Genomic DNA, 27,541 nt, shown 5'->3' with positions numbered 1-27,541 from the left:
GCTAAACAATTGAATTTAAATATTTTAATTATCCCCTTTAAACACTGAATGTGGAATGATAACCTATTACCAGAAGAACATCCTTGGATCCCTACTAGGGTTTTAGAAGTAGCTTCTGCACTTTAATCTGCTCTCCCTAATCATCCAATTGTGGGTTGTGGCAAGAGTATATTTTTTGTTTCCCAGAAACTTGTTTTTTTGGGTTTTTTCAAGCCAGAGAGGAGGCCCTTATAATAACTGCACTCAACAGTTAGTTTTTAAATATCCCCTAAAAATACAGTTTGGAGACTCACATATACCCCATACAATACTTAGAGAACAAATCTCTTCCCCATTTCAGTATCATTAATGAATCATGACAGGAAAAAGGTGTATATGTAAATGTTAAGAACTTTTGGTCCCTAGAGTGGAGGCCCTGGCACCAGTCATGATTCACAGAGGAGCGTGAACTGTCCTGCCCACCCTCCCCTGACCTGAGAGTTCTTGGCTTACGGCCCAGATACCCCTGACTCCTCCAAGTTTCAGCCTGTCCTAGCCTTAGGAAGAGCCCATGTCAGACATTCTCTTAGGTGGCATCAAGTTGACCCTATTTTCTGGTCTCATTCAGACTGCTCACTGATTTTTCAATTATGAAAATCCATAATCCAATAAAAACCAGACTCACTAGCGGCTTGCATGGGGCCTGGTACCCTACAGGTTCTTTGGTTGGTGGAACCAGTCTTGCCCTTGAAGTTTGCTTTAAGGTTAAAGACCTGACCTTGCTGTTGAGCCTCCTTGCTTTAATTGTCTGGAGTCTGCATTTGTCAGTTATGTGGTCCTCCCTTGATCACTTATTGCATCTCAGCCAAAGCATCTGCTCTTCAGTCCCTATCATCAAGGTAAATCTGCTTATAACAATCCCTTCATCACCCCAGCTTCAAATCATTCCTCTTTTATTTATATTCTGATATTACCAAGCCTAACACTTTGAAGATGCTCTTTATTGGGAGCCTAAATACTTATATCTCTTCTTATTTACCTCCTTTGTAAAAAACTGCATCTTAGAATTTTTTGTATTGCAAATCACACTTTACAGGATGCCTTACACATAGTAGGTGCACCACAAATGCTTCTGGAGAACAAGGCGCTCATTCCCTTTACTCAACACGGGTTACAAAAACTAATGAGCACAAATAAAATAAATGTACTTTCTACTAAAAATTGCATTTTGATAACTGTTGCTTGAAAAATTAGTACATTGTGTGTTTTTAAATGAACATGATTTATTGCTGTTGTCTAACATGTGAAGAAAGACAAAAAAATGTTTGCAGGATCATTGGCTTGGCACTGTTGGACAATTCTTGCTGAGTGTTAAGATGATTTATGTAACAGACTGAAGCTTTCTACAGTAATAGATTATAGTCTCAAGCTCTCAACCCTTGTTCACGCAGAGACAAAAGAATCTGAAAGCTACCTACTTCTGAAAGTCTCCTCAAAAGAAATAGGAGATAATGTTGATGCTGTTCCAACTCTTTTGAGAGAAATCACCATTATATGCAATATCTTAACTTCTGAAAACATACAGAGGGAGTTTATTATTTTTCTAATGAACTCCTGTTTACTCTGCTTTCTGTTCAGTTATTTGAATCACGCTACAAGAATTTTCAATAATAGAAGATAAAACATGTTTAAACATTGGCATTTTTCTATTATGAACTTTCAGAAATTATTTTGCAGATTAAAAATTAAGGCATTCTGTATTCGTATATTGGCAGTGCTATTTATCTTTCAAATAAAGAATTATATGAGAAACATATTTTACAATGTTATAACCATAGCCATATTTTTAGTGTATGCATGATTGCATGAGGCCATCACATAATTTAAAGATATATACAGGATGATATTTTAAAACTTCTTCTGAATTGTGAGACTTCTTGTCACCAAAGATTGAGTGCTCTATATAATGATTGCAATATGTGGACAGTGACCCACAAATGCAAGGTTCCTCTGCTGGAGAAACTAAATTTTTAAAAGAGAAGAAAATGCAAAGGCCTGAAGAGATTACCTACTATTTGTTCCTGGTCAACATATATTAACACTCTCTTTAGACAGTATGAAAACAAGAATTTTCTATAGTCGAAAGAAAAATCAGCCTAATTAACATCCCACTTCCAGATGTAATAATGTAGGAAAAGAATAAAAAATAAGACCAGGCTGTAGCCAAAGGAAATGTGGATTGCAGAAGGAGAAAATAATGTAAACCTGTTACTCAGGTCATGGAATGTGTGAAGCAATATGATTAAAAGGGAATGTGAGTGTGTAATTAAACAGATAGGGAGGGCGAGTCTTCGAGAAATCAGGTGAGAAATGTGCTTTCCTTTTTCACTGAGGGGGAGTCTGAGAAAGGCTGGACATAAGGAAGGACAATGACTTCAGTCTAATGGCTGGAAAAGCTTCCAAACAGATCAAGTCAAAACACATCAGAAGGATCCTCTGTTACTTTCCTAACCCTGTCTCTTGCTTCTAGTCTGATAAATGGTCCATCTGATTAGCAATTTGACCTCCCTGCCAAGAATCTCGCGAGGAAGTTAGCCTTTCTCCAGACACAGACAGTGTGTTAGAAAGCAGAGCTTCTGTTGCAAACTTAGACTCTGAGATTCTGGTTCACGAATTGGTTCGCCTTTTGCCTGGGCCTGTAGGAGAGGAACTGTCAGGGACTGATTCGCCTGGGTTGCAGGTCTGCCAGCAGAATTCTCTGAAAAAGCAGAGTGGTGGCCCTTTGGATATGAGGTCATTGTAATCCTTCGCCTGCTCACTATTTTTACTATCTTTTTATCCTTTGATTTAAAAAATATAATTTAATATTTAAAAAATAAAGGATGGCCTGACCAGTGTGGCTCAGTGGGCTGAGCATCATCCCATGGACTGAGAGGTCCCCGTTCAATTCCCGGTCAGGGCACATGCCCGGGTTGTGGGCTCCATCCCCAGCAGGGCGTGTGCAGGAGGCAGCCGATCCATATTTCTCTCTCGCATCGGTGTTTCCCTCTCCTTTCCTCTCTCTAAAAAATTAATAAAATCATATTTAAATTTTTTTAAATGAAGGATAAATTTTTATCTTAGCTATTTATGGGGAGTAATTAAGTGAATATATGATGTACACTTTGCTTCAATATGAGAGACCTGATCAATGGCAAATACACTGAAATTCCTTTATAATGATGTCTAAATTCTCTTTAGTACTGTTCATAGTTGTTTCTCTGAGATATGACCCATCTATGACACATATAAACCCACTGAAAATAACTGTAGCTGTGCTAGAGCTGCCCTTTTGGGGAACTTTCTTTGTCACAGACGTGTATCACTGGGCTCTTTACCTATCTTATGTTCTTGTTTTCAATGTTCCGAAGAACTCCATAAAGCAGATTTTGATTCTTAAGCTCACACTGAGTGAGAAATTTGCCCAAGAACTCACACAAATACATGCTTCAAAGAACCTGGATGCAGGCCCTTTCTACTGGGCTCCAGAGCCTCGATTCTTTCCCATACGCTCTGTGGCCATTCTTGTCGGCCACTGAGGGAGTCATTCCGAGGTCTCTCAACCAGACCGGAATCTGTCTCCTTCTCATCAAGAAATATGTAGCACTTTATAAGCTAAATATGTAAATTCCAATAGTAAGCATTTAAGGAAATTACTTGGAATAGTCATTGAATCTATTATTTCGAACTATAAAAATATTCTCTTTAGGAAGATGATACTATAATTTGAAGTTACTACTTTAATGCTTCCAACAGTCCCCTTGTGGCCTTGAAAAGTTTATATATATTCCAGAATTAGCTAAATATTGTGATAGCACAGCCCACTCCAACCCACGTTTCATGACCTTTTGCTCCTGCCCCCTGGACCCTCAAGGGTGCACTGTGTAGGGTATATCTCAGCACCAGCAATGTGATGAGACTGTCCTGTGTCTAGGACCAGTGAGTAGCTTAAGATTAGGGAGAGTCTGATTATGTAACAATAATATGATTTTAAGTTTTTTAAAATCCTTTGGATCCTGAATACTGGCTATGTTTTAGAGCGAATCATTTTGCATGTTTATTTGCGATTTACCTTTTTTTAAATATGATCACGATCCAAGATAATATTAAAAGAATTAGCTTGAGATTTTATACCACTATTCCTAACTATCTGCTTTCCATTTGTGTAGATTGTCACCACTGGCTTTTAGCATTCCTGGGGAGAAGGGACACTGAATGGCTCAGACTGCTGAGAAAAGTCTGGTCTCTAGACTGGGAGGGGGTAAAAGGCACTATAAAGGGGGATAAGGAAGATGATACCATGTTGAAGGTCCACACCTGTTCTCCAGCATTCAGCACTGGGACCCCGTAGGTCTTCAGAAAGCATGGATTGACTCTTTGGTGGTCACTTTTTAGCTTAAAAAATAAAACATAGTTCTGCATCTCATGGAGTATGCAAGAGTATCAGATAGAATAATTGATCTTTGGTCCCAAGAGAGTTGGGAAATTAAAGAACCTTTAAACTCCTGGCCTCACTGAGACTTGAAGGAGAAAAATAAGCCCGAGTCAGAGAAGAATCCTGAGTCAGTAGTCAAATGCAGAAGGCCCACTGTGTCACCTTCTCCGACTACTCAGCCTCATGTCTAATCACCAGTGTTCCTGTTTCTATGATCAGAGTACCTGCCCATGTCCTGCAAGCCCACTTGTCTAATTAGACCCTTGCTAATGGCTAGCCATGGGCCATCAGTCCCCAAGACATCCTGATGTGGAACCAAGGTTCCCACCAAGTCCTTATTCTCCCTGCAGTGGGTTATAGGTTCTAACAACAACTTAGAGTTAAGAGGACCCAAACCCACCCTTACAAATCCTTTGGGATCACCATGTCACTACAGAATGGTAGGTATAAGCCATTTGGGGACTCAGTAGCCAGAGAGGGACACCAGACTTGCCTGCCCCAGCCATCCTCAGGCTGCTTAAACCTTTACATCTCTCACAGGATATTTTTTGCTTCCTGACATGCTGATAGATTAGTATTACATACCCTGTTGTCAACTGACCGGTGCAGTCTCAGGAATATGAGATATTTATTCAAGTCTATGGAAGAACACTGGTATATTCACAAACTTTATGCCTTTAAAGAGTCATTTTAGCATTAATTCATCCATGTATCCATTCATTCAGTGATTCATTTGTTAATTCATTCAACAAACATTGAACACTGATTCTAACCAGGCAGCTTCATAAAAAAATAAGGCAAGATATTGAATCATATTCTATTTAATACACCTCCCCAAACTGCAAATTGTCTCTAATATATAACTTATTGTTAAGTCAGACTTATTTCTATTAACTTTTTAAAATCAAAAGAAAGATGCCATGTCATAGAAAGCAAAGTTGAGGAATTAGGAATTAGTCTTGCACTGAAGTTTTTGTAAATTCTGTGACTTTTTAACATTTATGCAATTGCCATGATACTTTTATACGGCATCCGCTACCCTGTAATAGGCTCGTGGCAAATAACATGTCATGACTTCTAATGTAAAGAACAGAAACTATTAAGTAGCCTTATGTTGTTAAAATTTTTGATCCACATAATTACCCATTACCGATTAAGTTGTGGAATCTGTGGTTTTGGTGTATAAGGGTATGGATTCAATAACATTAATGTATAATTACATGAAAATAAACCATATAGTTTAGTTAAATAAAAGTACAATTGTTATCACTGAATGCAAAATGATACCAATCAAACCTTCCTTTAGAACAACACAAATTAAAATTTAACTACTGGAGAAATTCTAGAATGCAAAATTATGGTATAGTGCAGGTAGAATATCAGCGGTTTAATGACATTTATAATATTAAAAACATCTTTCTCCTTTGTTGCTAGCACTAATTGTGCCTTGTCCAGGAAAGTTTCAAATGGACACCAATTAACTTCTTAAAATATATGTATTAAAGAGTTCAACCTTTGAAATGTTGACAAAAAGACAAATTATCATTTCTTATGCTCATATAGAGTAAGTATTTTTTTAGTGGGGTGGGCATTGGGATTGAATTTGGGACAAGAAAAGACCTGATATTAATGTTAGCACTAATTCTTAAATTATGAAATTTTGTTCATCAGAAACCATTGAGAATTGGCAACTTTGTTTCATTCTATCTAATAAAATAGTAGTGATTAAAATACGTATGTAAGTATCACAGCAATGAAAATGTCTTTCTCTTTCATAAATTCATCTCTCATATGTACCGAGCTGATTATTTACCAGCTGAAAGCAAGTTCTTTAACTTCTGAGTCATGATTTTCTCTTCAGGAATCAGGGTAATAATAGCTACACAAAGGATTATTGTAAGGATTAAATGAAAACATCGTCAGGGACTCAATACAGTGCTTTATATGAAATCAACATTCATGAATATGTTTCCTCTCTCTTCCTTCTCCCCATTTCACATCTTTTATGCTTCTTCCTATATGAATACTTGTCCCAGAACTGACGGTTTATATCCTTTGTAACTCCGGGCTCTAACCTGCACATGCCTCTATGCGACCAGGTCTCAGTTCCAGGTGTTCCAAGTAGCTCTTCATTTCATCATGACTTCTGACAGCACCTAAACAAATATATCAAAAGTTGTACAACATTTAGCAAGTGCAACGTGAAGATTTTCTTTCTGTTAGACAAATAGACGCCATCTGGAAAAAATAACCCCAGGCTCTTGGACACAGGAGCATGAAGCTTATTGGCTGAACACCCAATGAATACCTTACACTACTTTCTTTGGCTCCTACCCTCTGCCTGCTCATTTCCAATCTTGCACACTTCAGCGGGCACTGTGCTGTGAGACAAACGAGTCCTTGTTCCCCACGCACTCAAACACTGTGAGGACTCGCTTAATTTGAAAGACAGCCTTTGCAAAAATTATCTGGACCAAAATTGTTTCCTTTCATGCCAGGATACCTGCTCTGTAAAGGACTGCTCAATATTGCTGTCTTGACATTAATTGATAGCAGCATTTTATTACTCAGTTCTTACATTTTTCAGTACTTGCCATGTTCTGTTTTTAAACAGGAGTTTCTTCATATGATCTTTCCTTTCCCCTTGGCTCCCTCCCACCCTCTTTATCTACAGCGACTTTCTATGAGAAAAAGTCCCACAGATGTTGTTATTTATTCCACTGATTGACTTTTATTTCTAAATTCGTATTATAATAATTAGTGTTAATTTAGCCTTTCAAAATCGGCTGAACCGAATTTAAATGACTACAGTATTATTTATTAAACCTAAACATTAATTTTTATAAATTAACTAAATGTGAATAGTTAGAAATAAAAAAATCTTCATTTTTATTTTGATGATATAATTCGTATGATACAAATAGCTTTTAGTGGCATTTTTTCATATGTCAGACTTTCTATGCATCCACACTTACGCAACATGCTTAAGTTATTTCTTTACTAATTACTTTCCTTTTGTCAGTTGTGAGCATGTAGCCTTTCAAAACCCAAAAACAAATTGCCCCAGAACTCCTGGAATTCATTTTATTACATCTCATGATCTGAGCAGTGGGGAGTCCTATGAAACATGTTGATCAAACATTAACTTTATAAATTGCCTTCCTTCCCCCACAATTCTTATGAAAAAGGTATTCAGCTTGATTAAAACTCTGGAAAATTTTAATGGGACTTTTGAAATCTGTTTGAGCTCAGTTTCTTGAAAAATCAAACTCCCTAATGGAAGCGCTGTTTGTATGAGAAGTGGATATGCCTTTGAGGCCATTTTCTTCTGTGCATAATAGAAAAATTGCAGCAGGATAATCTGAATGTTTGAAATGCCTTTGCCAAACTCGTAACGCTACTTGTAATAATGTCTGAAGGGAGCATGTGTGTTTGCTCATGATGAGGAAGAAGAAGGGGTGATCATTTGCAGTGATATCACTTTGTGTCTTTGCAGTCCTACCCTGGTCCAAGCCTGGAAAGTGAAGACTTTAACATCCCACCAATCACTCCTCCTTCCCTGCCCGACCACTCGCTGGTACACCTGAATGAAGTTGAGACTGGTTACCACTCTCTGTGTCACCCAATGAACCATAATGGCCTGCTACCATTTCATCCTCAAAACATGGACCTACCTGAAATCACCGTGTCCAACATGCTGGGGCAGGATGGAGCACTGCTCACCAACTCCATTTCCGTGGTAAGAGTCTGTTTACCAATTTGTGCTGGGGAGCCTGGAACATAGCAGGGGCAAGATCAAATTTAAGGCAAGAGCCCTCAATTGTAATAACGCGGCATTCTGAAACTAAAAATAAGTTTAAAGCTATGGAAAATGTTCTCCATAAGTCCTATAAAATCCTGAAGCACTTTTCCATTTTATATTTAAGTCTAGGCAAAATCCATTAATGACATGTTTGATTACACATATTTATAATCCGAAGTACTAAATACTGTTTGAGTCTGATTGTTCTCTTCTGAAGGGTAACTGTCTTACTAGCATTCAGATGAAAAGTCATCTTGAAAGGCACTATCTCTCATCTCCTGCAGGAGTCCTCAGCATGAACAAGACTTCCACCTCTGAACAGAGACCGCTGTTAAATGTGGTTTCTACCCGACTTTCCACTCTTAAATTTCAGAAATTTATATACTAGGAAAGCAACAAAACAAGTTTTATTTTTATTTTAGAGGTATAATTCTTATAATCAAAACTGATCCCTGTTAATGTGTTTCAGAGTATTGGACCTTTTAGAGACAGAATCTTCTAATGTTCTGCACTTGTCAAATTTAGTGGAAATGGATATTGTCAAGAAAACTCACACAAATTAAATTCCCAGCCCCTACCCAGAGTCCAAGTGTCTGCATTTTTAAAGAGCATCCCTGACTTATCATATAATCGGTTCTTCTGATTTTTATGTCATCTAAAAACTAAATTTCTTTGTCTACTTCACAAATAATGAAAAATATTTTCAGTAGGATATGGCTAAGAGCTGAGCTTCTGACTCTCTCCGGTATTAACAGTGACTTCAAATTAGCACTCTTTGGATCCAGTTCTTCAACCTCTTAACAGTCTAACTAACTCTATTGTATTTTCGTAAATCACTGAACAATGCCGTCATATTCACAATGAACAAAATGATTAACTGGTTCATATTATGTTGTGTCTGATAAAAAAAAGTATTTCATATTATCACTTATCTCAGTCATTTGGGGATATGTCAACTTGAATGACTTCACAGGAAGGCTTTTCTGTGTGTGAAGGATAGTTGAAAGAAACCCCACAGTAGTGTTTTCAGGGAATGAAGCCAGAACCTAATGCCTTACTAGTGTAAGATTTCTAAGGACTGGCAGGTAGCTGGTTGGCTAAGAGGGGAAAGTCATTCACAGCATTAGCAATGGTGGAAAGCATCACTATTGCCCCAGTATTTTATATTCTATTCACCTGTCTAGATTTCTCTTAAAACTATTAACTATGACTTCATAAAATAGAAAGTAGATTTTTAACAAGCATACTAAATGTGCAAATCTGAATGACGTACTTCAAAGTAGTCACCTTGAAAAATCATAGGCTATTCTTTGGGGCTAAGTCTTCTAAACCAGTTCATGAGTCACTAGGCACCCAGGTCACGCCTTTGGGATCCCACATGCACTAAAGAGAGGAAGGGAGCACACAGTGTATAAAATACCAGTTTGGGACTGGCCTGTGTGGCTCAGTGGATTGAGCATTGTCCCGTGGACTGAGAGGTCCGGGTTGATTCTCCCTCAGGGCACATGCCTGCATTTCAGGCTCGATTTCCAGTAGGGGGCGTGCAGGAGGCAGCTGATCAATGTTTCTCTCACACGTCAATGTTTCTCTCTCTCTCTCTTCCCGCTCTCTAAAAAATCAATAAAACATATTTTAAAAAATAATGATAAAATAAAATACCAGTTTGTCCACTATGCTCCTTCCTCATAGTGCAAATGAAGTTGGCCACAGGAGGGATAACAAGATATTCAAGTATATAGTTTAAGTGCCTCAACTTTTTCCTTTATACAATTTGCCTTCTTAGCATTCTTAGGATCCTCTCAATGTACCAGTTACTCTTTAAGAGATGCTTGCACAACTTTAATAAGTATGGGTCTAAGATTATCCCAGATTTACTATCCATGGCAATCACTTCATTCTCAAGTGACACTCAGGACTGGACCTGGTTGTACCTGTGAAACACACTATATACCATACCCTTTCTCCATTGTGCTTTCCTCTTAACTTCGCAAGAGCTTCAGCTCATCCAAAATTTCTTGTTATCCCCACACAACTGCATCTCCAAAACCAAACTTAGGTATTTTTCCTTAGGCATGGCATTTCCCTTGGAAGTTTTAACACTGCATGGCAGAGGGGCCCTGATTGGCCTACACTAAGGGAATGAAGCTCTAACCTGCCATTCTAGTTCTTGGTGTGGAGACTCTAGCAGTGCTTTTCATAGAATGGTGAGCCTTCCCAGTACCTCTAACGCCACATGTTGAGGTGGGCACCTACTTTGCCTACTCACAGTATTGATCCTAGCACTTTCTACTCTAAGTATAAAGCTACTCTAACAAATAATACAAGTCTTGGTGAGACTTTGGAAGGCTTCAGGTCTGTCCAATAGAACTTTCTGCAATGGCTTTTCTAGTATCCATATGTCCAATAACAGTCATCATTGGCTACTGAGTGTTTTAAATGTGGCTAGTGTGAATGAAAGGCTAGTTTTTATTTTACTACATTTTAGTTATTTTTAGAGTAGCTACATGTACCCAGTAGCTAGTATATTGAACAGCATAGGTCTAGTTAATAATGTTGATTCCAACATTAAATGTTCATTAAACCCATGTTTAAAGCCAGAGTGGTCTTAGAGAAAGATTTAGAGATTAAATGTTTTGTAAAAATCCTGTTTCAAGGCTTTGATCTCTGGCTGGATTCCAGGAGCCAGAGTTTGATACACTGTAAAGTTGTAATGGAAATCTAATAAAGTTGGAAGGGTCAACTTTATTGCAGTCTACTCATTTCTTTGAGAAACAAGGAGCCTCTTCACTTACTTTGAGCTGTCATGTATCCAGAATGCCATTCATCAGTGCAAACATTTTAAATCTTACCATGGTCTAAATGTTTGAAAGGGCTCCAATGATTGATAAGATGTGGTTACTGTCCTTAGGAATTTATAAACTACAGACAAAAAATAAATGAATAGATAGGAAACAATAGAGTGAGCCATGAAGCAATTAGAAAGAGACAAAGCAAAGCACTCAATTCAGATTTACTGGCCATGAACCCCATAGGAATTTCTAGTTGAAAGAGATTACAGTAATCTCTTTCAAAATTTACAAAATTTTACAAAAGTTTACAAAATTTAGTGGAAATGGTAGGACTGTAGTCAGGGTTTGAAAGATGGTTTTGATTTGGACAACTAAAGAGAAAGGAAAAGGCATATTGGAGAGCATTTGAAAAACAGGTTAGATATTTTTAGTTGAGAGATTTGACCAAAGACTTCAAAAACCAGTCAAAGGTCTGTGGGCTTGATATGATAGATTCTAAAAAAAAAAAATCATCAGCTGTTTTCATTCAAGGCAAAAGCATTAGGGGAGCAGTGCTGTAGGGAAATATTTTTGGCACTTCCCTGGGTGATCGCGGTGGTAAAAACATTACAGGTGTGGAAAGTCTGAGGACCTGTTGTCATAACCAGGCAAGGGGTGTTGAGGAGGTACACGGAGTGGTGACGGTGTGAAAAGAAAGATGGGCTGCTAAGCTGTTTTCACATCGTTCCCAACTATATATGGATCTAAAGAGGAGCAACCCTTCATATCGTCATATTTTACATTTAGAAAGCACTAAGGGATTATTTTCTTTGAAAAGAAGTTCAGGACTACAAAATGTTTTCTTCACACTTCTTTGTAAAAACTGGCCAAAATTCTTTCCTGAGCAACTTGTTCATTGCTAATGTGATCACACAATTTAACCACCAACTATTGATCGGTTTGACAATTGTTGAAATACATGAATAGTGCACAATTTCGGTCATCAGTGCTCATACTGGCCAGGAAGTAATGGCTACAGCGATCAGGATGTAAATGCTGCCCTCCTAGAAATTACAGAGCCCTTTGTGGGTTCTTTCAAGGTTGCCTACAATATGGGAACAACCAAGAAAAGCTAACACTTGTAGATTCTATGTAATAAACCTGCTGTGTTTTAAGATGATCCTGTGAGTATAAGCCACCCTAGGCAGATACATAGAGAGAATCAATTCTTTCCAATGTTATTTTCCCAAAGTTCCTCAGTGTTATTAAAGCTGAGCTATCTGCTATTAGTATGGTGCTTGCATCTTTGTATTAGTATTTTCACAAAAATAGATCAAAGATGTGAAAATATTTTAGTTCTCATTTAGATATTCTATATATTGCAGAGATTATTGTAATGTTTAGTATATAGGCATCATCATATGTAATGTTAATTATTTTTATAATTTGAATTATATATAATATAATTTTTCTGTGATTTTATTTTAAAGATCAAGATAAATTATTATATATAATTTTTTCTGAGATTTTATTTTAAAGATAATTTTTCTTGTCCCTGTTTCCAGTGGTGATATAAGTGATACAATTTCACTTATTTTAAGAATTTTCTACAAATGTTTAATATATTAGACATAAAAATTTATTCCATATGAGAAATCAATATCTGAATGAGTATTATTACCCCAGCTTCAAAAATGAAAACAGGAGAATCACAGTTGTTAAGTGACTTGCTCAGTGGCTCAGCCAGTAAATACCCCAGGTTCCTTGTCTGAAAAACAAGGATAATAATAGTCCTTATCCCATGGGGATAAGTGAGTAAGAATTGCTTAGACTAGTGGTTGACACATAGGAAATTTTATATAAGTTTGTTAAGTAAAATATGAAAAGCAAGCTTGTATAATTCTTTCGGAGAAGTTAAAATGCATGAGAGAGATTTTCCAAAAGCGTTATTTATACTTTAATCCTCAATCTTGTCCAAAAAAGAAAAGATGGCAATGAGCCTGCTATTAACCAAAGAAGTCTCCACCTTTCACTGGGTGTACTTACATATCATTGCAGTTAAAACCAACATCTATGGACCAGACAGCCTCAGTTCAAATCCTGGCATTGCCACGTGTCAGCTCTGTGACATTTGACAATGTCTACAACCTTCCCGTGCCTCAGTTTTCTTATCTGTAAAAATTAATATAATAAGATATTTAATCCCATACTGTTGTGAGCATTAAATTAGTTAATATCTGTGGTGCCTGTCTTACAGCTGGTGCTGGATCTAGTCAGTGAGAGTTTCTTTCTGATAAAAAGGTCACCAGGGTAGAACATTTTGATTGCCTTCTAAAATTTACCATAAACATATATAGGGGTGAAGCACGTGTAGAGTGAAATCTCTTCCTTCCCAAACTTCCCCCCTTTTCTTTTTGTAGACTCTTGTCTGTGCCCCTTTATGTGTTCATAGTCAGTCAGGACTCTGCAAGAAGTTAGATTTCTGGCACGTTAAAAAGATTCCATTTTCTTAAAGCCCCTATTTTCCAAGACCAGGCTCTAAAACAGGGTAGAATTTCTATTAGTATATACTGTCGGATAAGTGCCAATTAGTTCTGATTTTCTAGGTCCAAGTTAAACAGCCATTCATGATCCAATATGTAAAAGTTCCATTTTCTCAAAACTCCCTTGAGTTATTTTGATAGTGGGTAAGGTCAGGGTGTGGAGTATGGTTAGAGCACTGGAACGAGAGTCTAGAAAGCCAGGCCCTGCCTTGGATAAGCGTGTTAGCCGTGGGCTATTCGTTGCACCTTGTCTACAAGCAGCAGGGTCGGGCCAGATGAGAGTCTCCATATTGAGCTCTTTGGAGCCAGAGGAAGCCAGGAGTCAGCCAGACGGGTGTTGCTGTTATTCGTCTCACTTGTTCACATTCCTTGTAAAAGTTCCCGTGAACAAAGGATCTTGCTCCCCAAGAAGATGGAAAATCAGAGGAGCAGTTAATCGCTGAGCTCCTTCCCAGGGCTAGCATTTTCCTGTGATTCATTCTCTATGGACCACACAACTGTGAACCAGGGTTGAGACTCACTCAACTTGTCACTTTAGTTGCTTAGTGTTTTTCCTACCACCACTTCAGCTTCTCAGTGTTTTTACCTGCCCCCCAAAGCCTAATCAGCGATTTCGATATTTGAATCTATTGAACAGAACATTTCTTTTGGGTGGAAAATGTTATTCTGCCATTAAGAAGAAAGTGACATTCTTTGTGAGAAGGCACAGTGTTTTCACATTGTTAGAAAGAAACTACGGAACTATTTCGAGAGAGAGGTAGAATAAGAAAATGTCCATATTAAGTATTCATGGGTTCAGAAAATCCTTTGATTCCTGCAAACCGAAATCGAGAGCCTCTCCTTTTGCTCTCCACTCTGGTACATTCACTGCTGGGTTAATCATGGATTGGTGGAAGGCAAAATACAACCTTGTATAAAGTCATCCAAGCCTCGCTGCCTGGCGTATATGTGGCGGTTGCTTGTTCTTTGTGCAGTCAACAGAAGCTCTTTCATACAAAGAAAAACCGTGCAAAGTTTTAGAATGGCCTCACAGAAAGGATTCATTTAGAACCTGGGCTTTTTGTGGAGTGTGGTTCCTAATGACACATTATAGAAAATTTACAATGAAAAAAGCAACAAAGGAGATTTCAATTTCTTTGAATGCTTCAAATTTCCAGTTCTGGAGTTTAAAATGGAAAAAAGATGTTAAGAGCAATAAAATTGGGGGTTTTATTTCCCAAATGCCTTATTTTTCCAGGCAACAAAAGCAAGCATAATATATGTACTCAGATTTATTGTCATTTTTAGCATTCAGTCACGGCACACTTTGCATTTAAAGGCCACTGTACAACTGTTTTGACAACCATCACTTCAGAAGGTACAGTGCAGGACAGACAAACTGAAGCAGGAGTGTTTCTCTGGTCCATAGGGAGTGCTCTCACATCAAGGAAGTCAGATGTATTAGAGCAGCATGAATTTCTAATCTGTTGCCATTATGGAAAATACCACTGGCATATTGAATAATGTAGCTTTCAAAGCCAAGCAGAAAATGTGATTACAGACAATTTGATTGCTATTTTTAAAATAAATATTTTCAAAATCTTGAGACACTTTATTTCATGTAATGCATAAAGTATGTAACAGTGGACTAGACCTAAATATCTTTCAGGACACGAAAGAGCTGATGATGTCAGACCCATTTAGATATGAAATAATAGAGGCATTAGTTTAAAATGGAACGGATGTCACTGTGGTGTGTTTCTTTCTTTAAAAAATAGGGGGAAAGCAATAAAAAGAAATGATTTTGCCCACTTTGACAGAAAAAAAAATGAAGAATAATTATTTAGCTTTATGCCATGATTCATCAAATATTTAGCAATTACAGCTCATTTTTTATACAAATTATCCTTTTTTGAACATGCAGCACGTGAGAGCAATGCATTAAACCACTTTAGTTCTGTGAGTCAATGGGCTGGTTTTTGTTCTTATTTTTGACCATATATAATAAAAGTGTGTGGTTTGGGTTTGGCTTTTTTAATGTCAGATTCCTAATAAGGCCAAAAATAAGTGTTGTTTGTGGTTAGTTGTTAAGCTCTATTTAAGCCCTTTTTTTGCTCAAAACAGACTACTTTGAATGTGGTATTGATAAGTAGTTCAATGGACTCAGTATGTTAATGATTTGGGACTATCTTTTAGTACTGTAATAAAATATTTTTTCCAAACCACAGCTCTCCTTAATAGTGTTCAGGAAAGAAGCCAATTTAAAAATAACACTTTTCCTTTCTTATGCCAAGTAAGAAAACTCAAGATTCACTTTGTATATAGGGCTTGTTGTACTTTTTCTTCAACCCTGGAGTTCATGGATGTGTGCCTCGCCCATGCACGAAAGAAGTTAAAAAGCTATAAAACTAGTTATATAATATACTGTAAGCAAACTGTGGGAGTTATTCAATCCAGTCTCTTAATTCCAGGCAGGAGCAAACTTAAACCATTTAAGATATGTGGTTTTCTCTCTCAGAGCCAAGATTCCACAGCTTTCCTTGGTAGCCTGTTTATGTTTAATTAACCTTGTAACATTAAGTTAAATTGCAGTAAGAGATTTAGATTTCTTCCAGGAAGTTCCTTATTAAAGTTAAACTAAAATCTCTTACTGCAATTTCAGTCTACTTTGTCTGCTTCAGACGTCTGCATGCTTGGGAACAGTTCCTTCAAGTATTTGACATTTATTAAGTCAATCCTATGTTTGTGTTTTACCTGGCCCAAACAACCCCAATTCTTTTATCCTTTCCTCAAAGGTCATAATTTTCAACTTTCCAATCAAATTAACTTTTTAAAAAATTTGTGATGGTAAGGAGTGCCGCCCACAATGAGAAGTAGAGCCCCAGACAGAGCTTAAGATTTCAGATTAATTTATAAATTTTTCAAATACTTCTCCACCCCTCACACGGACGTTTTACGAGGGGGTCTTTGATAGCACCGTGGACTGCTGACATTTCGTTCTTGCCCCATCAGTCATGCCCACCGTGAGCTGCTCGCTGTGTTGGTGTCGAGCTAGTAATTCCCCGACTTGCTTCCACTTCACATCCTAAAGGCACACATCTGGAAAGTCCATCACGGTGTTTTTCTTCAAGTCTTCCTTTTTTCTGCTTGGGTATCCATTATTTAAATAGTCCTTAGCAAATAAAGAGAGGGAAGAAAAATATAGTTATGTACTCCTAATTGTCCTTGGACAAACAGATCTAAGTGGGCCCATAAGTCAGACTCCCAGACCCTGGCAAGGAGGTTTCAGTCACTCGCTGTAACCTCCAAATGTTCATAAAATCTTTCCTGAAGTGTTGAGGTGGGGGCAGGGGGAGGGGGAGGAACAGCACAGAACCTGGATGAAAAAGGGTTGGGAGTGGGAAGAATAAACAGCAAGTAAAAACAGAAGCTTGTTCAGTAGGAAAACCATGTACCTGAGGGCTCCTGAGGGCTCCTGAGGGCTCCATCTGCTGTGTGTTTCCTGCCCCTGGGCCTCCCCACCCCCTTCTCCAACTGGATGCTTGTTGCTATTTCTTCTCCTCATTTTGGGTCCAACTCACGTGCCATCCTCACCTTTCTACCCTAAGTGATAGTGAGAACACTTCACATAGCAAGTCCTTACTCTGCGTCAGGCCCTGAGCTGAGCACTTCCCGTGTGTTCTTGCTCTTTCTCTCCTTCCCTGCCTTTAGCCTTAACATCACAACACCCATCCCTATGGGAAGGCAAGTTCCTCATTCCTTCTCACCTTGCCTCGGAAGCTCTTTACAGAAAAGTGGGCCTCGACACCCTGAGAGCTTACTTGGTTTCATTGTTGAGGCTTGTGGATATTATTAACAATAATGTTATATATGCATGGCACAGAGTAGGAGCTCAGTAACTATTTCTGATTGAATGGATGAGCTCATTTGTCTCCCCTGAAACCCTTATATCTTCCCCAGTCAGTACAGGATCACTATTGCTATTTATGCTGACAGTTCTAAACAGTTGTATACTCTTCTAAATTGATACAAATATTCCAGTTTTAAAAACTATGTATAATGTCATGTGTCATGGGCGCTGAATGCATTTAGCGTGCTATAATACTTCTAATATAGCTAAATGATTTTGAGCCCTAAACTTACATCTAAGCTTGTTGCCTTAATACTTAATCAACTTACTACTAATTATTTCCTAAACCATACCACTATTAAGATGATGTATATGACAATTAATTATAATGCATAGTTGATCTTTTTGAGATGAATACTTTTATTTTCTGGATAGAGCTGGTTTTTATGGAGAAAAATTATCAGTAAAATTACAAGACTTCTAAAGAAACATCTTGGGGGCAGGAGGAGCAATGTGGGTAATTAATGTCTATTAAACACTGCCACATATGACCAGTGTTTATTTTTTGTTTTATTACAAAATAATTCTGTCTTTGACTTGCTGTTTGTTTGGTTTGTGCAAATAGATTATTAACATTAAAATGTTGCATTATAAACCCATTTAGTCATGGAGTCATAGAGAATTAGTCTAAAATGATTTTCAGAACAATGAACCAGTCTCATTTCAAGACACCACTTCCTTCATTATTCATTAACTATTCTTATCTAGTGCCTATGAGAACAGTTTAAGATCAGGTCTGGGGTTTTTTCCATTTCAGTTTTTTCCAGTTTGAAAGTTCTGAGTTTTCTTATGTGGACAAGCATTACCTACAAGAACATGTTTGTCTTTTTACATTAGTCATTTATATACTTTTCTCTGCCAAAAGCAACACCCAGTTCATTTGAGAAAAGGCATGAGGTGCTGAGGGTCTTGGACCATGTGGTACAGTCGTTAAAACAGTAGATTCACCTTTCCCTTTCTAGATCTTTTAACACATCACAATTGCCATAATAATCCAGAGGGTGGGTCTTTTTTTTTTTTTCTTCACCTATTGAATATACTTAGAATTTTGATAAATATATAATAACAAACTTGATAGTTGAACTTGGAATTTAGTGGAATGTATACATTCCCCAGGGAAATGTAAGTACTATTTACAGGAGGATTTAACTTCCTTTTGTAATTCAGGATAGCAATTCCATTTTTGAAAGGAAGAAACTGTCTTAATGTTTGCTACATTTGTAAAGCACTGTTAAAAGTATTATATTCTTTAACATTTAAGGAGTATTTTTTTAAATGTTGTTTAATAAAAATTAGTCAACCCCCAAAACATTTTGCACAATTAAAGTTTTTATATTTTTATGTGTGTTGCATATTTAACCACATTCTATGCTAACCAGCAGACGTAAACAATGGTTTACCAAATTGTGACAATTCCATATTCCACACTTTGTGAAATTTAAAAATGAACTGAATGAAAAATAAATTCCTCTTCAATTTTTAGGACAGTACATTTATAAAGAATATATTATTACGGCTATCAAAATACAAACAAAATTATTAGCATTAGAGTATTTTTTTCTGCTGTGCAGTATACATATTTTATAATTCTTGAAGAATTAACAGGAAGAGGAGCATAGTCAGGCTTGACCATGTAACTCCTATTCACATTGAGTAAAAGTATGCTATTCTCATCAGTATTTAGGTATCCCTCTGTCTTTTTTTCTATATAAACATTTGTCATTCCACATTCACGTGTTGATTGTGTTGATGTGCCTGAGCGTATCAGTGGCCAGCAGAAGCACACTGGGACCTTTGGTGGATAGCTTCTGTGTTACCTGGAGTACTTGTTGTTTCTGTGGTTCTTGCTTTCACCAAATTAGCTTCATTTCTAATTAGAGCAGCATGTGGGGCTAGGCCTTGCTTCCCTGCACATGGCAGACACTCTGTTCTCTGAGGCTACACTTTGCTGTGCGTTTCACCCCATTCATCAATGGACGGTCTCCATGGTGCCTCAGATCTGCTGAGTGTTACATGTACCATATGGTAGCACCCAGGAGCTGACAGTTCACTTGGGAAGATGAGGATGACATATATGAAATGTGGAAAATGTGACACCATGTAAAATCAAGTTCTCAAATTGGGTACCTCCTTCAGTTGACCAGGGAGTGTGGTAGTCACCTGCAGAAACCGACCAATGGCAGCAGGGTCTTGAGAAGCAGTGTGAGTGATGGGTTCCCAGCTGGTTCTGGGTAAGGCAGCCTGGACTTGGACCCTGCCTAGCTCCTTACTGGCTTCATGTCACTGTGGGCAAGTGACTTCACTTCTGTGCCTCACTCCCTCACCTCTCATCTCTTACCTATCTCTTCAGTGATAAGGATTGAATGAGTCCATACACCTGAAGGTCTCAAGCAAAAGCAGACAGTGTGCTTCATGTCACCTGTTTTATTATCCTGTGAAGCCCCACAGATACTTGTCTGGGTTTTCCTTACATTACCTGTCATTCCTCATCTAGTTACTGGTGTCCATGTTCCATGGGACGTTCTGAGAGCAACTATGTTGGCATTTATTAAACACCTACTCCCAGGCACTGTCCCTCCTTAACTCCCACAGTAACATTAGGAGAGGGTGGTATTATCCTTACCTTACCAGGAGGACTCAGAGACAGGTCACACAGGTGACAGCGCTAGGTGGTGAAACAGGCAGACTGAGGTATGTGTTTCCTCTGCATTTCTGGTGAGTCGGGGTTGGGGGGGAGACTGTGTCTTTGCATTGGAGCCTTAACTGAGCCTTTTGTCCTCTCGCTCTTTCCTGTGGAGTGAGTGCTGATGGGGTCGGCGGCATCACTGTTCATGCTGGCCAAGCCGGCCAGACAACATTTGCAGTTCTGCCCTTTTTTTTTAAACAAAAGAAGCTCACCTTATTTTCACATTGTTGAAATAATAACCATCAGAGAGAGTGAGTAGAAGAAAAAGTGAAAAAGGGATGATGCACTTGAAATTCTGGCTGGGGAATTTTTGGCAAATCACTTTGTCTCTGACTCTCAGTTCCCTTCACTGTAAAATAAAAATAATAATAATAATAATATGGCAACAATAATATTTATATCACCATGTGGTTGTGGGGATTTAAGTGAGATACCAGGTTAAGATTTCTAGTGTGTAACAGGTTAAGTACCTCTCTGTCATTGTGCTGAATAAATTACTGTTCCAGCTGATGAAAAATGTTTGCTATTTGCCCAAAATACAATAATTTAAATTATTAACTCTCTGCAAGGAAGACAGTGTTACGTCCTCAGGTAGCAACAGGCTGGACTACCAGACCAGGACTGTGCGCTTTGCCATGTGACTGGGCTGGGTTAGCTGCCATTTGCCAAGAATCGGCCAACCTCACAGTAGTTTCCCCTCCATCATAAGTATACAAAATTTACCTTAAAAAGTCCAAAAGTATTTAAATTATTTTATGAATAAAAGGAGTAAAAATTCTGGGCAGCTTGCCAAGCATAGCAGATTGGAAATTAGCTAGCAATGTTTCCTTGTCTTTATTAAATTCCTGTTACTTTTCTGATGTGTTCTTATTAATTTGTCTCTTCATAAAAATTAGAATATTCTTTATGACAGGGAATTGATAAAAGCCAAAGAAATTAGACAGTAAATTGTGAACAATCTTCAGGTTTTCTTCCTTCCTGTCCAATAATGCTAAATTAATGTGATCAGGCTCACAAAAGCATCTTGGCAGGCCCAGTCCCAAGTACCAATGTGCTAACCCCCACCCCCCTCCAAGAGCTCAGGGCCCTCCCCGATATGCACCAGAGCATGACTAAGGGGGCTGGTGCGTGAAGGATGGTGGGCAGAGTGTGACTGAAACTCTCCACGTGGATGGCCTTGTTCCTCTCACCCAGGCTACGGACTGTCCCATGCCTGGGAGCAGTACCACGGAGATCCCTCGTGCGGGCAGAGCCGGCAGGGAAGTTACCCTATGTGCAAAGGCCGTGCTTATTTATCTCCGTGGAGGAGATACAAGGTTTGAACCTGTCAGCTCTCCATTAGATTTTTCAGTGGTTCACAGTCTGAGTTACCCCAGGCCTTCAACAGCCTGCATAGGGTCTCCCAAACAGGGTCTGATCTAGGATGGATCTACCAGGGTAGTTATGTGAACCAGGGTGCTTTTATGCGTAGTCTCCATGACTGTGGGGAGGGGACACCTCATCTCTGCCTGTCTGGAAGGGTCCACGCACAGTGACATGGCATCTCAGTGTTAGGTGGCACAAGCTATGGAAAAACAGTCCCTTCAACGTGGTACAGCAAAGAGCTGCTTCCCAGAGCATGAGGTAATTTAAACAATATCGTGACAGTGCTGGCGTATTTTATTGATGCAGTGGAAAGAGTATTGAAATCGGGGTTCTCTAAGGCCCGAGAATCCCAAACATGAGCTCCCTGAGTCCGAAGTCCCATTATCATAGTGATTAGATATCATCCAGGGGTTAACAAGGTGGGTCCTTCCTAGCAGCGGAACAGGGCGCTCCAGCCACTCCCCCGTTGTGAAATGGAGACCCCGGTTAATACGTTGTACCCCCTCCAATGTGATGGAGATTAAATGAGATAGTACAAGAAAGCCGGTCATCATAGGTTCTCATACACAATAAATTACAAACAGGCAATAAATGCCAATTTCTCTTGCATGTACCCTAATATTGCAATGTTCTGATTCTCATGTGAGGTTTTATAAAAACAATCAAGTTTTTTTATTTATTTATATTTTTATTGATTAATTTTTGTTACAGATGTTTCTCCTTTTTTCCCCCCACTGATTCCCCCCTCCCCCTCCTTCCCTGCCCCTTCCCCAGATTGTTGTCCATGTCCACTGTTCATGCATACATGCGTATAAGTTCTGTGGTTCATCCCTCCCCCACCTCCCCACTTTTTAGGGGATTGTCAGTCTGTACCCCGCTTCCGCGTCTCTGGGACTACCCCATTCCTCAAACTGTTATGTTCATTATATTCCACAAATAAGTGAGATCATATGAAATTTGTCTTTCTCTGTTTGGCTTGTTTCACTTAGGGTGATACTTTCAAGGTCCCTCCATGTAGTCTCAAAGGATAAGAGATCTTTCTTTCTTACTGCTGGGTAGTACTCCATTGTGTATATGTACCACTGCTTTTTGATCCATTTGTCTACTGATGGACACTTGGGCTGCTTCCAGATCTTAGCGATTGTAAATAGTGCTGCTACAAAGATGGGGGTACATATATTCTTTCTGATTGGTGTTTTATGCTTCTTAGGGAATATTCCTAGAAGTGGGATCACTGGGTCAAATGGAAGATCAATTTTTAATTTTTGAGGTGACTCCATATTGTTTTCCATAGTGGCTGCACCAGTCTGCATTCCCACCAGCAGTGCACTAGAGTCCCCTTTTCTCCACACCCTCGCCAACACTTGTTGTTTGATGAAAAACAATCAAGTTTTTATACTGTCTGTTACTAAAATAATTTACAACTAACGATTTCTTATCTGCATTCACTTAAAACTTTGGCCTTATTTATTTATTTTTTTTATAATTAAAAAGGTACTAGATTCTTATTCTCTGAGGCTTAAAAGCATGATTACTAAATGGAGAGTTTGGGTGAATCTTAAATTCTTGTCAAACTTGCCATGGAAAACTCTGGTGTTGGGGCGGAGGGATCCAGCTGGGCCAGGTGGCAAGGCCGTGCCTGTGCGGGCTTCTTGCCAGTACGGAGCTGGCAGGAAGGAAGGGGGGCAGCTCACATGTTCTCACGTCGTTGACTACGATCATATGTTATGAAATTTAAAAATGTGAAGTTATTCCAAAAAGCACAAGCAAAGTAAACAGGAAAGAAATGACTACAATACATAGCTTCCTGCCGAAGCCAGAAAAAAAGAAATTGGGAATTAAATCTCCTTGGGCAATCTATCAAAATGTTGAGAAAAATATATTGCTAATAACAAAATATCAAATATGTATTGGGAGACAAGTGCACATAACTCTGAATCGTGTATCACAAAAGGGTTTCCTTAGGCACCTCGATGACAACTGTATGATGCATAAAACCGTGGGTTCTCCTTATTATAGTCTGTTGGATAAGCACCTGCATAAATACAGAGCTGCGCTCTGCCCAGGAAGGCAGCATCTTGCCCACAGGGCCGTGGGGCCAACTTGTGAAGAAGATGCCACTCAGGCATAAAATGTATGAGCTGAGAAAGCGATTAGGGTGATGTCCAAGAGAGAGCAAACAAATGTTTTGACAAGGAATAAACCCGGTCATGGGTCCTTTGCCTTGAGAATGTTTGAATGAGTGTTCAAGACAGTAATCCTGTTGACAGTTACCAGGGAGTTTCATTTCAAACCTTCCCTACTTCTGCTTAGTATAAAAATACAGAGGTGAGAACAACTCTAACACATACTGTAGAATTTGGAAATCCCTCCTTCTTACATCTTTTGCAACTTCATATGTCAGTGGGAAATCACAGAATTACAATACCAAAAATGCACACTTGCCTATAAAACAAGATGTGAGGCACAAAGGCCTTCAAATACCTGCATCTCACCGTCCTGCACTTTATGTCCTATCTGTAGATATAGCTCGGATTTCTGCAGTACCAAGCACCTCCGCCTTTTGGTTGGATTCTATATCAGAAGATTCTTATCTTAGAGCTTCATGGAATCTGGTAGATTTCAAGTGGAACCCCAATTTTTCCATTTTGTATTGCACAGGCCTTGAGTCTTAGAATAATTAGGCGGTACCAGGCATCTCCTACATGTAAGATTACTACATAATTTATCGTTCAAACCAACACAGTTTTGGGAGTGGAGCAGGTAACTGATAATGATTAGGCCTAAAACTGGGACTGTGCAGAGAAACTTGAACTTAGGTGCACATTGCTGGTGAAGATGCAAACATTTTATGGGACTAGTTCTTTCCCTCAAGTGTCTAGTAAAACAAGTGAGATATGTACTTAGAAAGTCATGCAACATTTCAAAGCGTGCTACTTGCTATAACAGAGTTATAAAATGGCATAAGGAATCAGGACGAGCTACTTCACAGAGGTAGCATTTGAACGGGACCTCAAGAACTGATTGATTATTGACAGGGAGAAGTGGGGGAGATGTTTTTGTAGTGAGGTTTTCACTGTGTACGTTTTATGTGAACTGAATCACTGCCCAAACCTGGGGTTCGTTCTTGGCTCATCTTCTCCCCTCACTCCAAACATCCAGTTTGTGAGCGAGTCTTGACTGAATTGCCTCCAAAATATATTTGGTATCTACCCACACAGTTTTCTTCTTCACTGCTCCCACCATCGTTCAAAGTGGCACCTTCTCTTGGATTATGGTAATGGCATCCTAACTGGCCACCGCTCCCAGCTCTTGTCCCTCCGTAATGCATTATTCACATCAGAGTCAATGACTAGACTGGTCATACTATTCTGCCCCTAACCGAGCCACAGTCACACTCGTTTTGTCACGCTTCTCCCACCGATGACCTTCACACTGTTCGTGCCCTTGCCTCAGACCTTCCGTCAGTTCTCGACTCAAATGTCACTTCTCTGAAATACTGGACTGAACTGGCACTACCCACACTACCCATCACATTGCCATGTTTTATTAAATGAGTTAACACTGTAAAGTGCATGGAAAGAAATGAGTAAATAGTAGAGTTGCTACTCTCTGAATTGTGTGGTTATTTAACCAGTTGGTTATTTACCTCCCACTGCCTCTCATTCCATGAGAGGTAGAAACCTTGGCCGTCTAATCCCTGCTCTGTCCTGTGCATCCAAAAGAGAAGTCATGGTGGGCACTCACTTGGTAATTGTCCAATGAATGCGTATCTATTCACTACTGTGTCTGATAGATTAAAATGCTTAAGAAATTGAAGACTCTGGGAATTTTCACACTTCATATCTTCATAAAGTAGGGATGCCATAGAAGCCCGGAGAAGAATTTGGCATGTGTGTTTGTGTGCACACACACACGTACCACACACTCTAACAGTGTAAGTATGCTAATTTATGATGAAAATATAGTTTGTATTTGCCTTCATCTCTTGCCCCTTTGTCCTAAACTTTAATCCTAGGACCTCAATTTAGTAAAGCACTGAGTCAGGACAATCCCAAGAGAGCATACAGAAAGGCTTGGGACACCAGGAAGATTGATGTATAAACCACATGAATGATCTCATTGGTAATTGCATTTATATAGCACCCTCACTCAGGAAGATCCTAAACCAGGGGCAGCTACTGTTCCCAGCTCAAATGCCTTAGGTGGTGTCAGGCCACAGCTTTCTCTAATGCAGCCCAGAGAGGGAATTAAGGACCAGAGAGTGCACAGGTATTCCCACCCCAAGGTATCCGATTATACTCCCCCAACATGATAAAATCGGTGGAGGGAATAGGAAATAACACTATAATAATGAAAGCTACGTGGTTGATTGGACTTACAACATACTTTTGAAATATAAACATTAAGATAAAAATGTGTCTAGTAAAATGGCTTTGAAATCTAAAAACATAACTTCTTGCAGAAATTTAAATAGATATTTAGGAAGCACTTTAATGACCTAATTTTGAAAAAAAACAATTATAAAAATTTTAGGTTAAAATGTGTTGATAAGATCTGGCAAATTGGCAAGTAATTTGCATAAGTATTTACAAACTGTATAGAGAGAGTCAGAAAAGAGTTTGGAAATTATTTTTCCTTCCAACATCTGCTCCCACCAGTCTAGCTGGGAAAAGAATGCCGGTCGCATAGTGAAATGTGCACTCATCTTGGAGTAATTGGACATACTAAAAGGGAATGTAACCAAAAGAGTCTGATGAGTGCATTTGTTTGGGTCTGAATACTGGATGTACTCAAGTGTTCTGTTTGAGAATGTTCTTTAACTATAGGTAACGATTTGGGCTGGAAAATTGTCATATAGATATATATTTCCTAAAGAATTGTTTACGAAATTTGGATCCTATCCATTTCTATCTAGATTTGAATATGACTTGGTATCGTTTGAAGTTATTTATGAAATTTTAGGTGATTTCATTCTTATTTTATTCTTAAAATTAATAGATTAGTAATTAAATTTCAAAAATAGCCTTCAAAAATTGCATCACTTAATGTACTAATAATTTTTTAAGAAGTTAAATATAGCTTGCGCATTCTTAAGAGATGGTGAAAAATCTTCAGCTACCAGGCTGAATTTCCTTTGACATTCTGCAGGTATAACCCTAAAGAATGGCACTTCATGCTTCTTATTTCCTTTCTCGACTCCTTGTCTGCACACGAGGCTCAATACATCCTAATAAATGACTGGACACTTAATATAATAAATCAGTCTATGTGTCACTCATCATGAGTCATAGATGCATTTTTAGAGGACTCTTCACAATCTTATTTCAAAGGAATGATTAATGAACTGAAAATGTTGGATATTTTAAAAATATATAACTTTTTTTTTTTAGTTCTAACATGCATATATTGAGCACTTGCTCTGTGCACAGAGTATTATAAATGCCAAGAAAATAACTTCTCACAAAGAAGTTATTATCTAGCCTACTATCTAGATTAGGGATTCTTAACCTTTGCACTATTGACATTTTGGGCTGAATGATTCTTTGTTGGGGAGGGGCTACTTCTCCTTTGCCTTGTAAAATGTTAGCAGCAGCCCTGACCTCTACCCACTAGATGCCAAGCCCTCTAGTTGTAACAGCTAAAAAATCTCCAGACATTGCCAAATGTCTTCTGAGGGGAAAAATGCTTCTGAATGAGAACCATGCACTAACTAAGTAATTTTTGTAAATGTGGGCCTTCTCTTCAAAGGACACTGCAAGAGCAGATGGAGATTCTACCTATTTGCAGTGTTAGTCTTATAGGAATTGGAGTCTTGAGCTGGAAATTACATGAGTCATTAGGCAAAATCCTTTATTTTCAACTTAATCAAGTCCATTGTAAGAGGTGTTCAGGATTGGCTAAGTTTATACAGCTACCAGAGTAGGACTAGACCACCCCTCCTGACTCTGTTTTCAGGTTCTTCCCATCATACTTCATTGCTTCTGGATAAAAGAGGCATTGCTATTGACAGCACGGTGCTGGGAACTATGACC

General features: G+C 38.6%; 1 protein-coding gene across 1 annotated transcript in view; it reads left to right on the top strand.

Annotated features, from left to right (window-relative positions):
- Positions 1-27,541, top strand: part of TOX (thymocyte selection associated high mobility group box) — a 325,875-nt gene that overhangs the window by 158,760 nt on the left and 139,574 nt on the right. The window contains exon 3 of the mRNA XM_036264043.1: positions 7,950-8,192. Coding sequence (XP_036119936.1) covers positions 7,950-8,192 — 243 coding nt within the window. The remainder of the gene's footprint in view (positions 1-7,949; positions 8,193-27,541) is intronic.

The sequence above is a fragment of the Molossus molossus genome, unplaced genomic scaffold, assembly GCF_014108415.1.
Source record: "Molossus molossus isolate mMolMol1 unplaced genomic scaffold, mMolMol1.p scaffold_m16_p_16, whole genome shotgun sequence".
Taxonomy (NCBI): domain Eukaryota; kingdom Metazoa; phylum Chordata; class Mammalia; order Chiroptera; family Molossidae; genus Molossus; species Molossus molossus.
The sequence above is the reverse complement of the archived record's forward strand: the minus strand, read 5'-3'. Positions and strand labels throughout refer to the sequence as shown.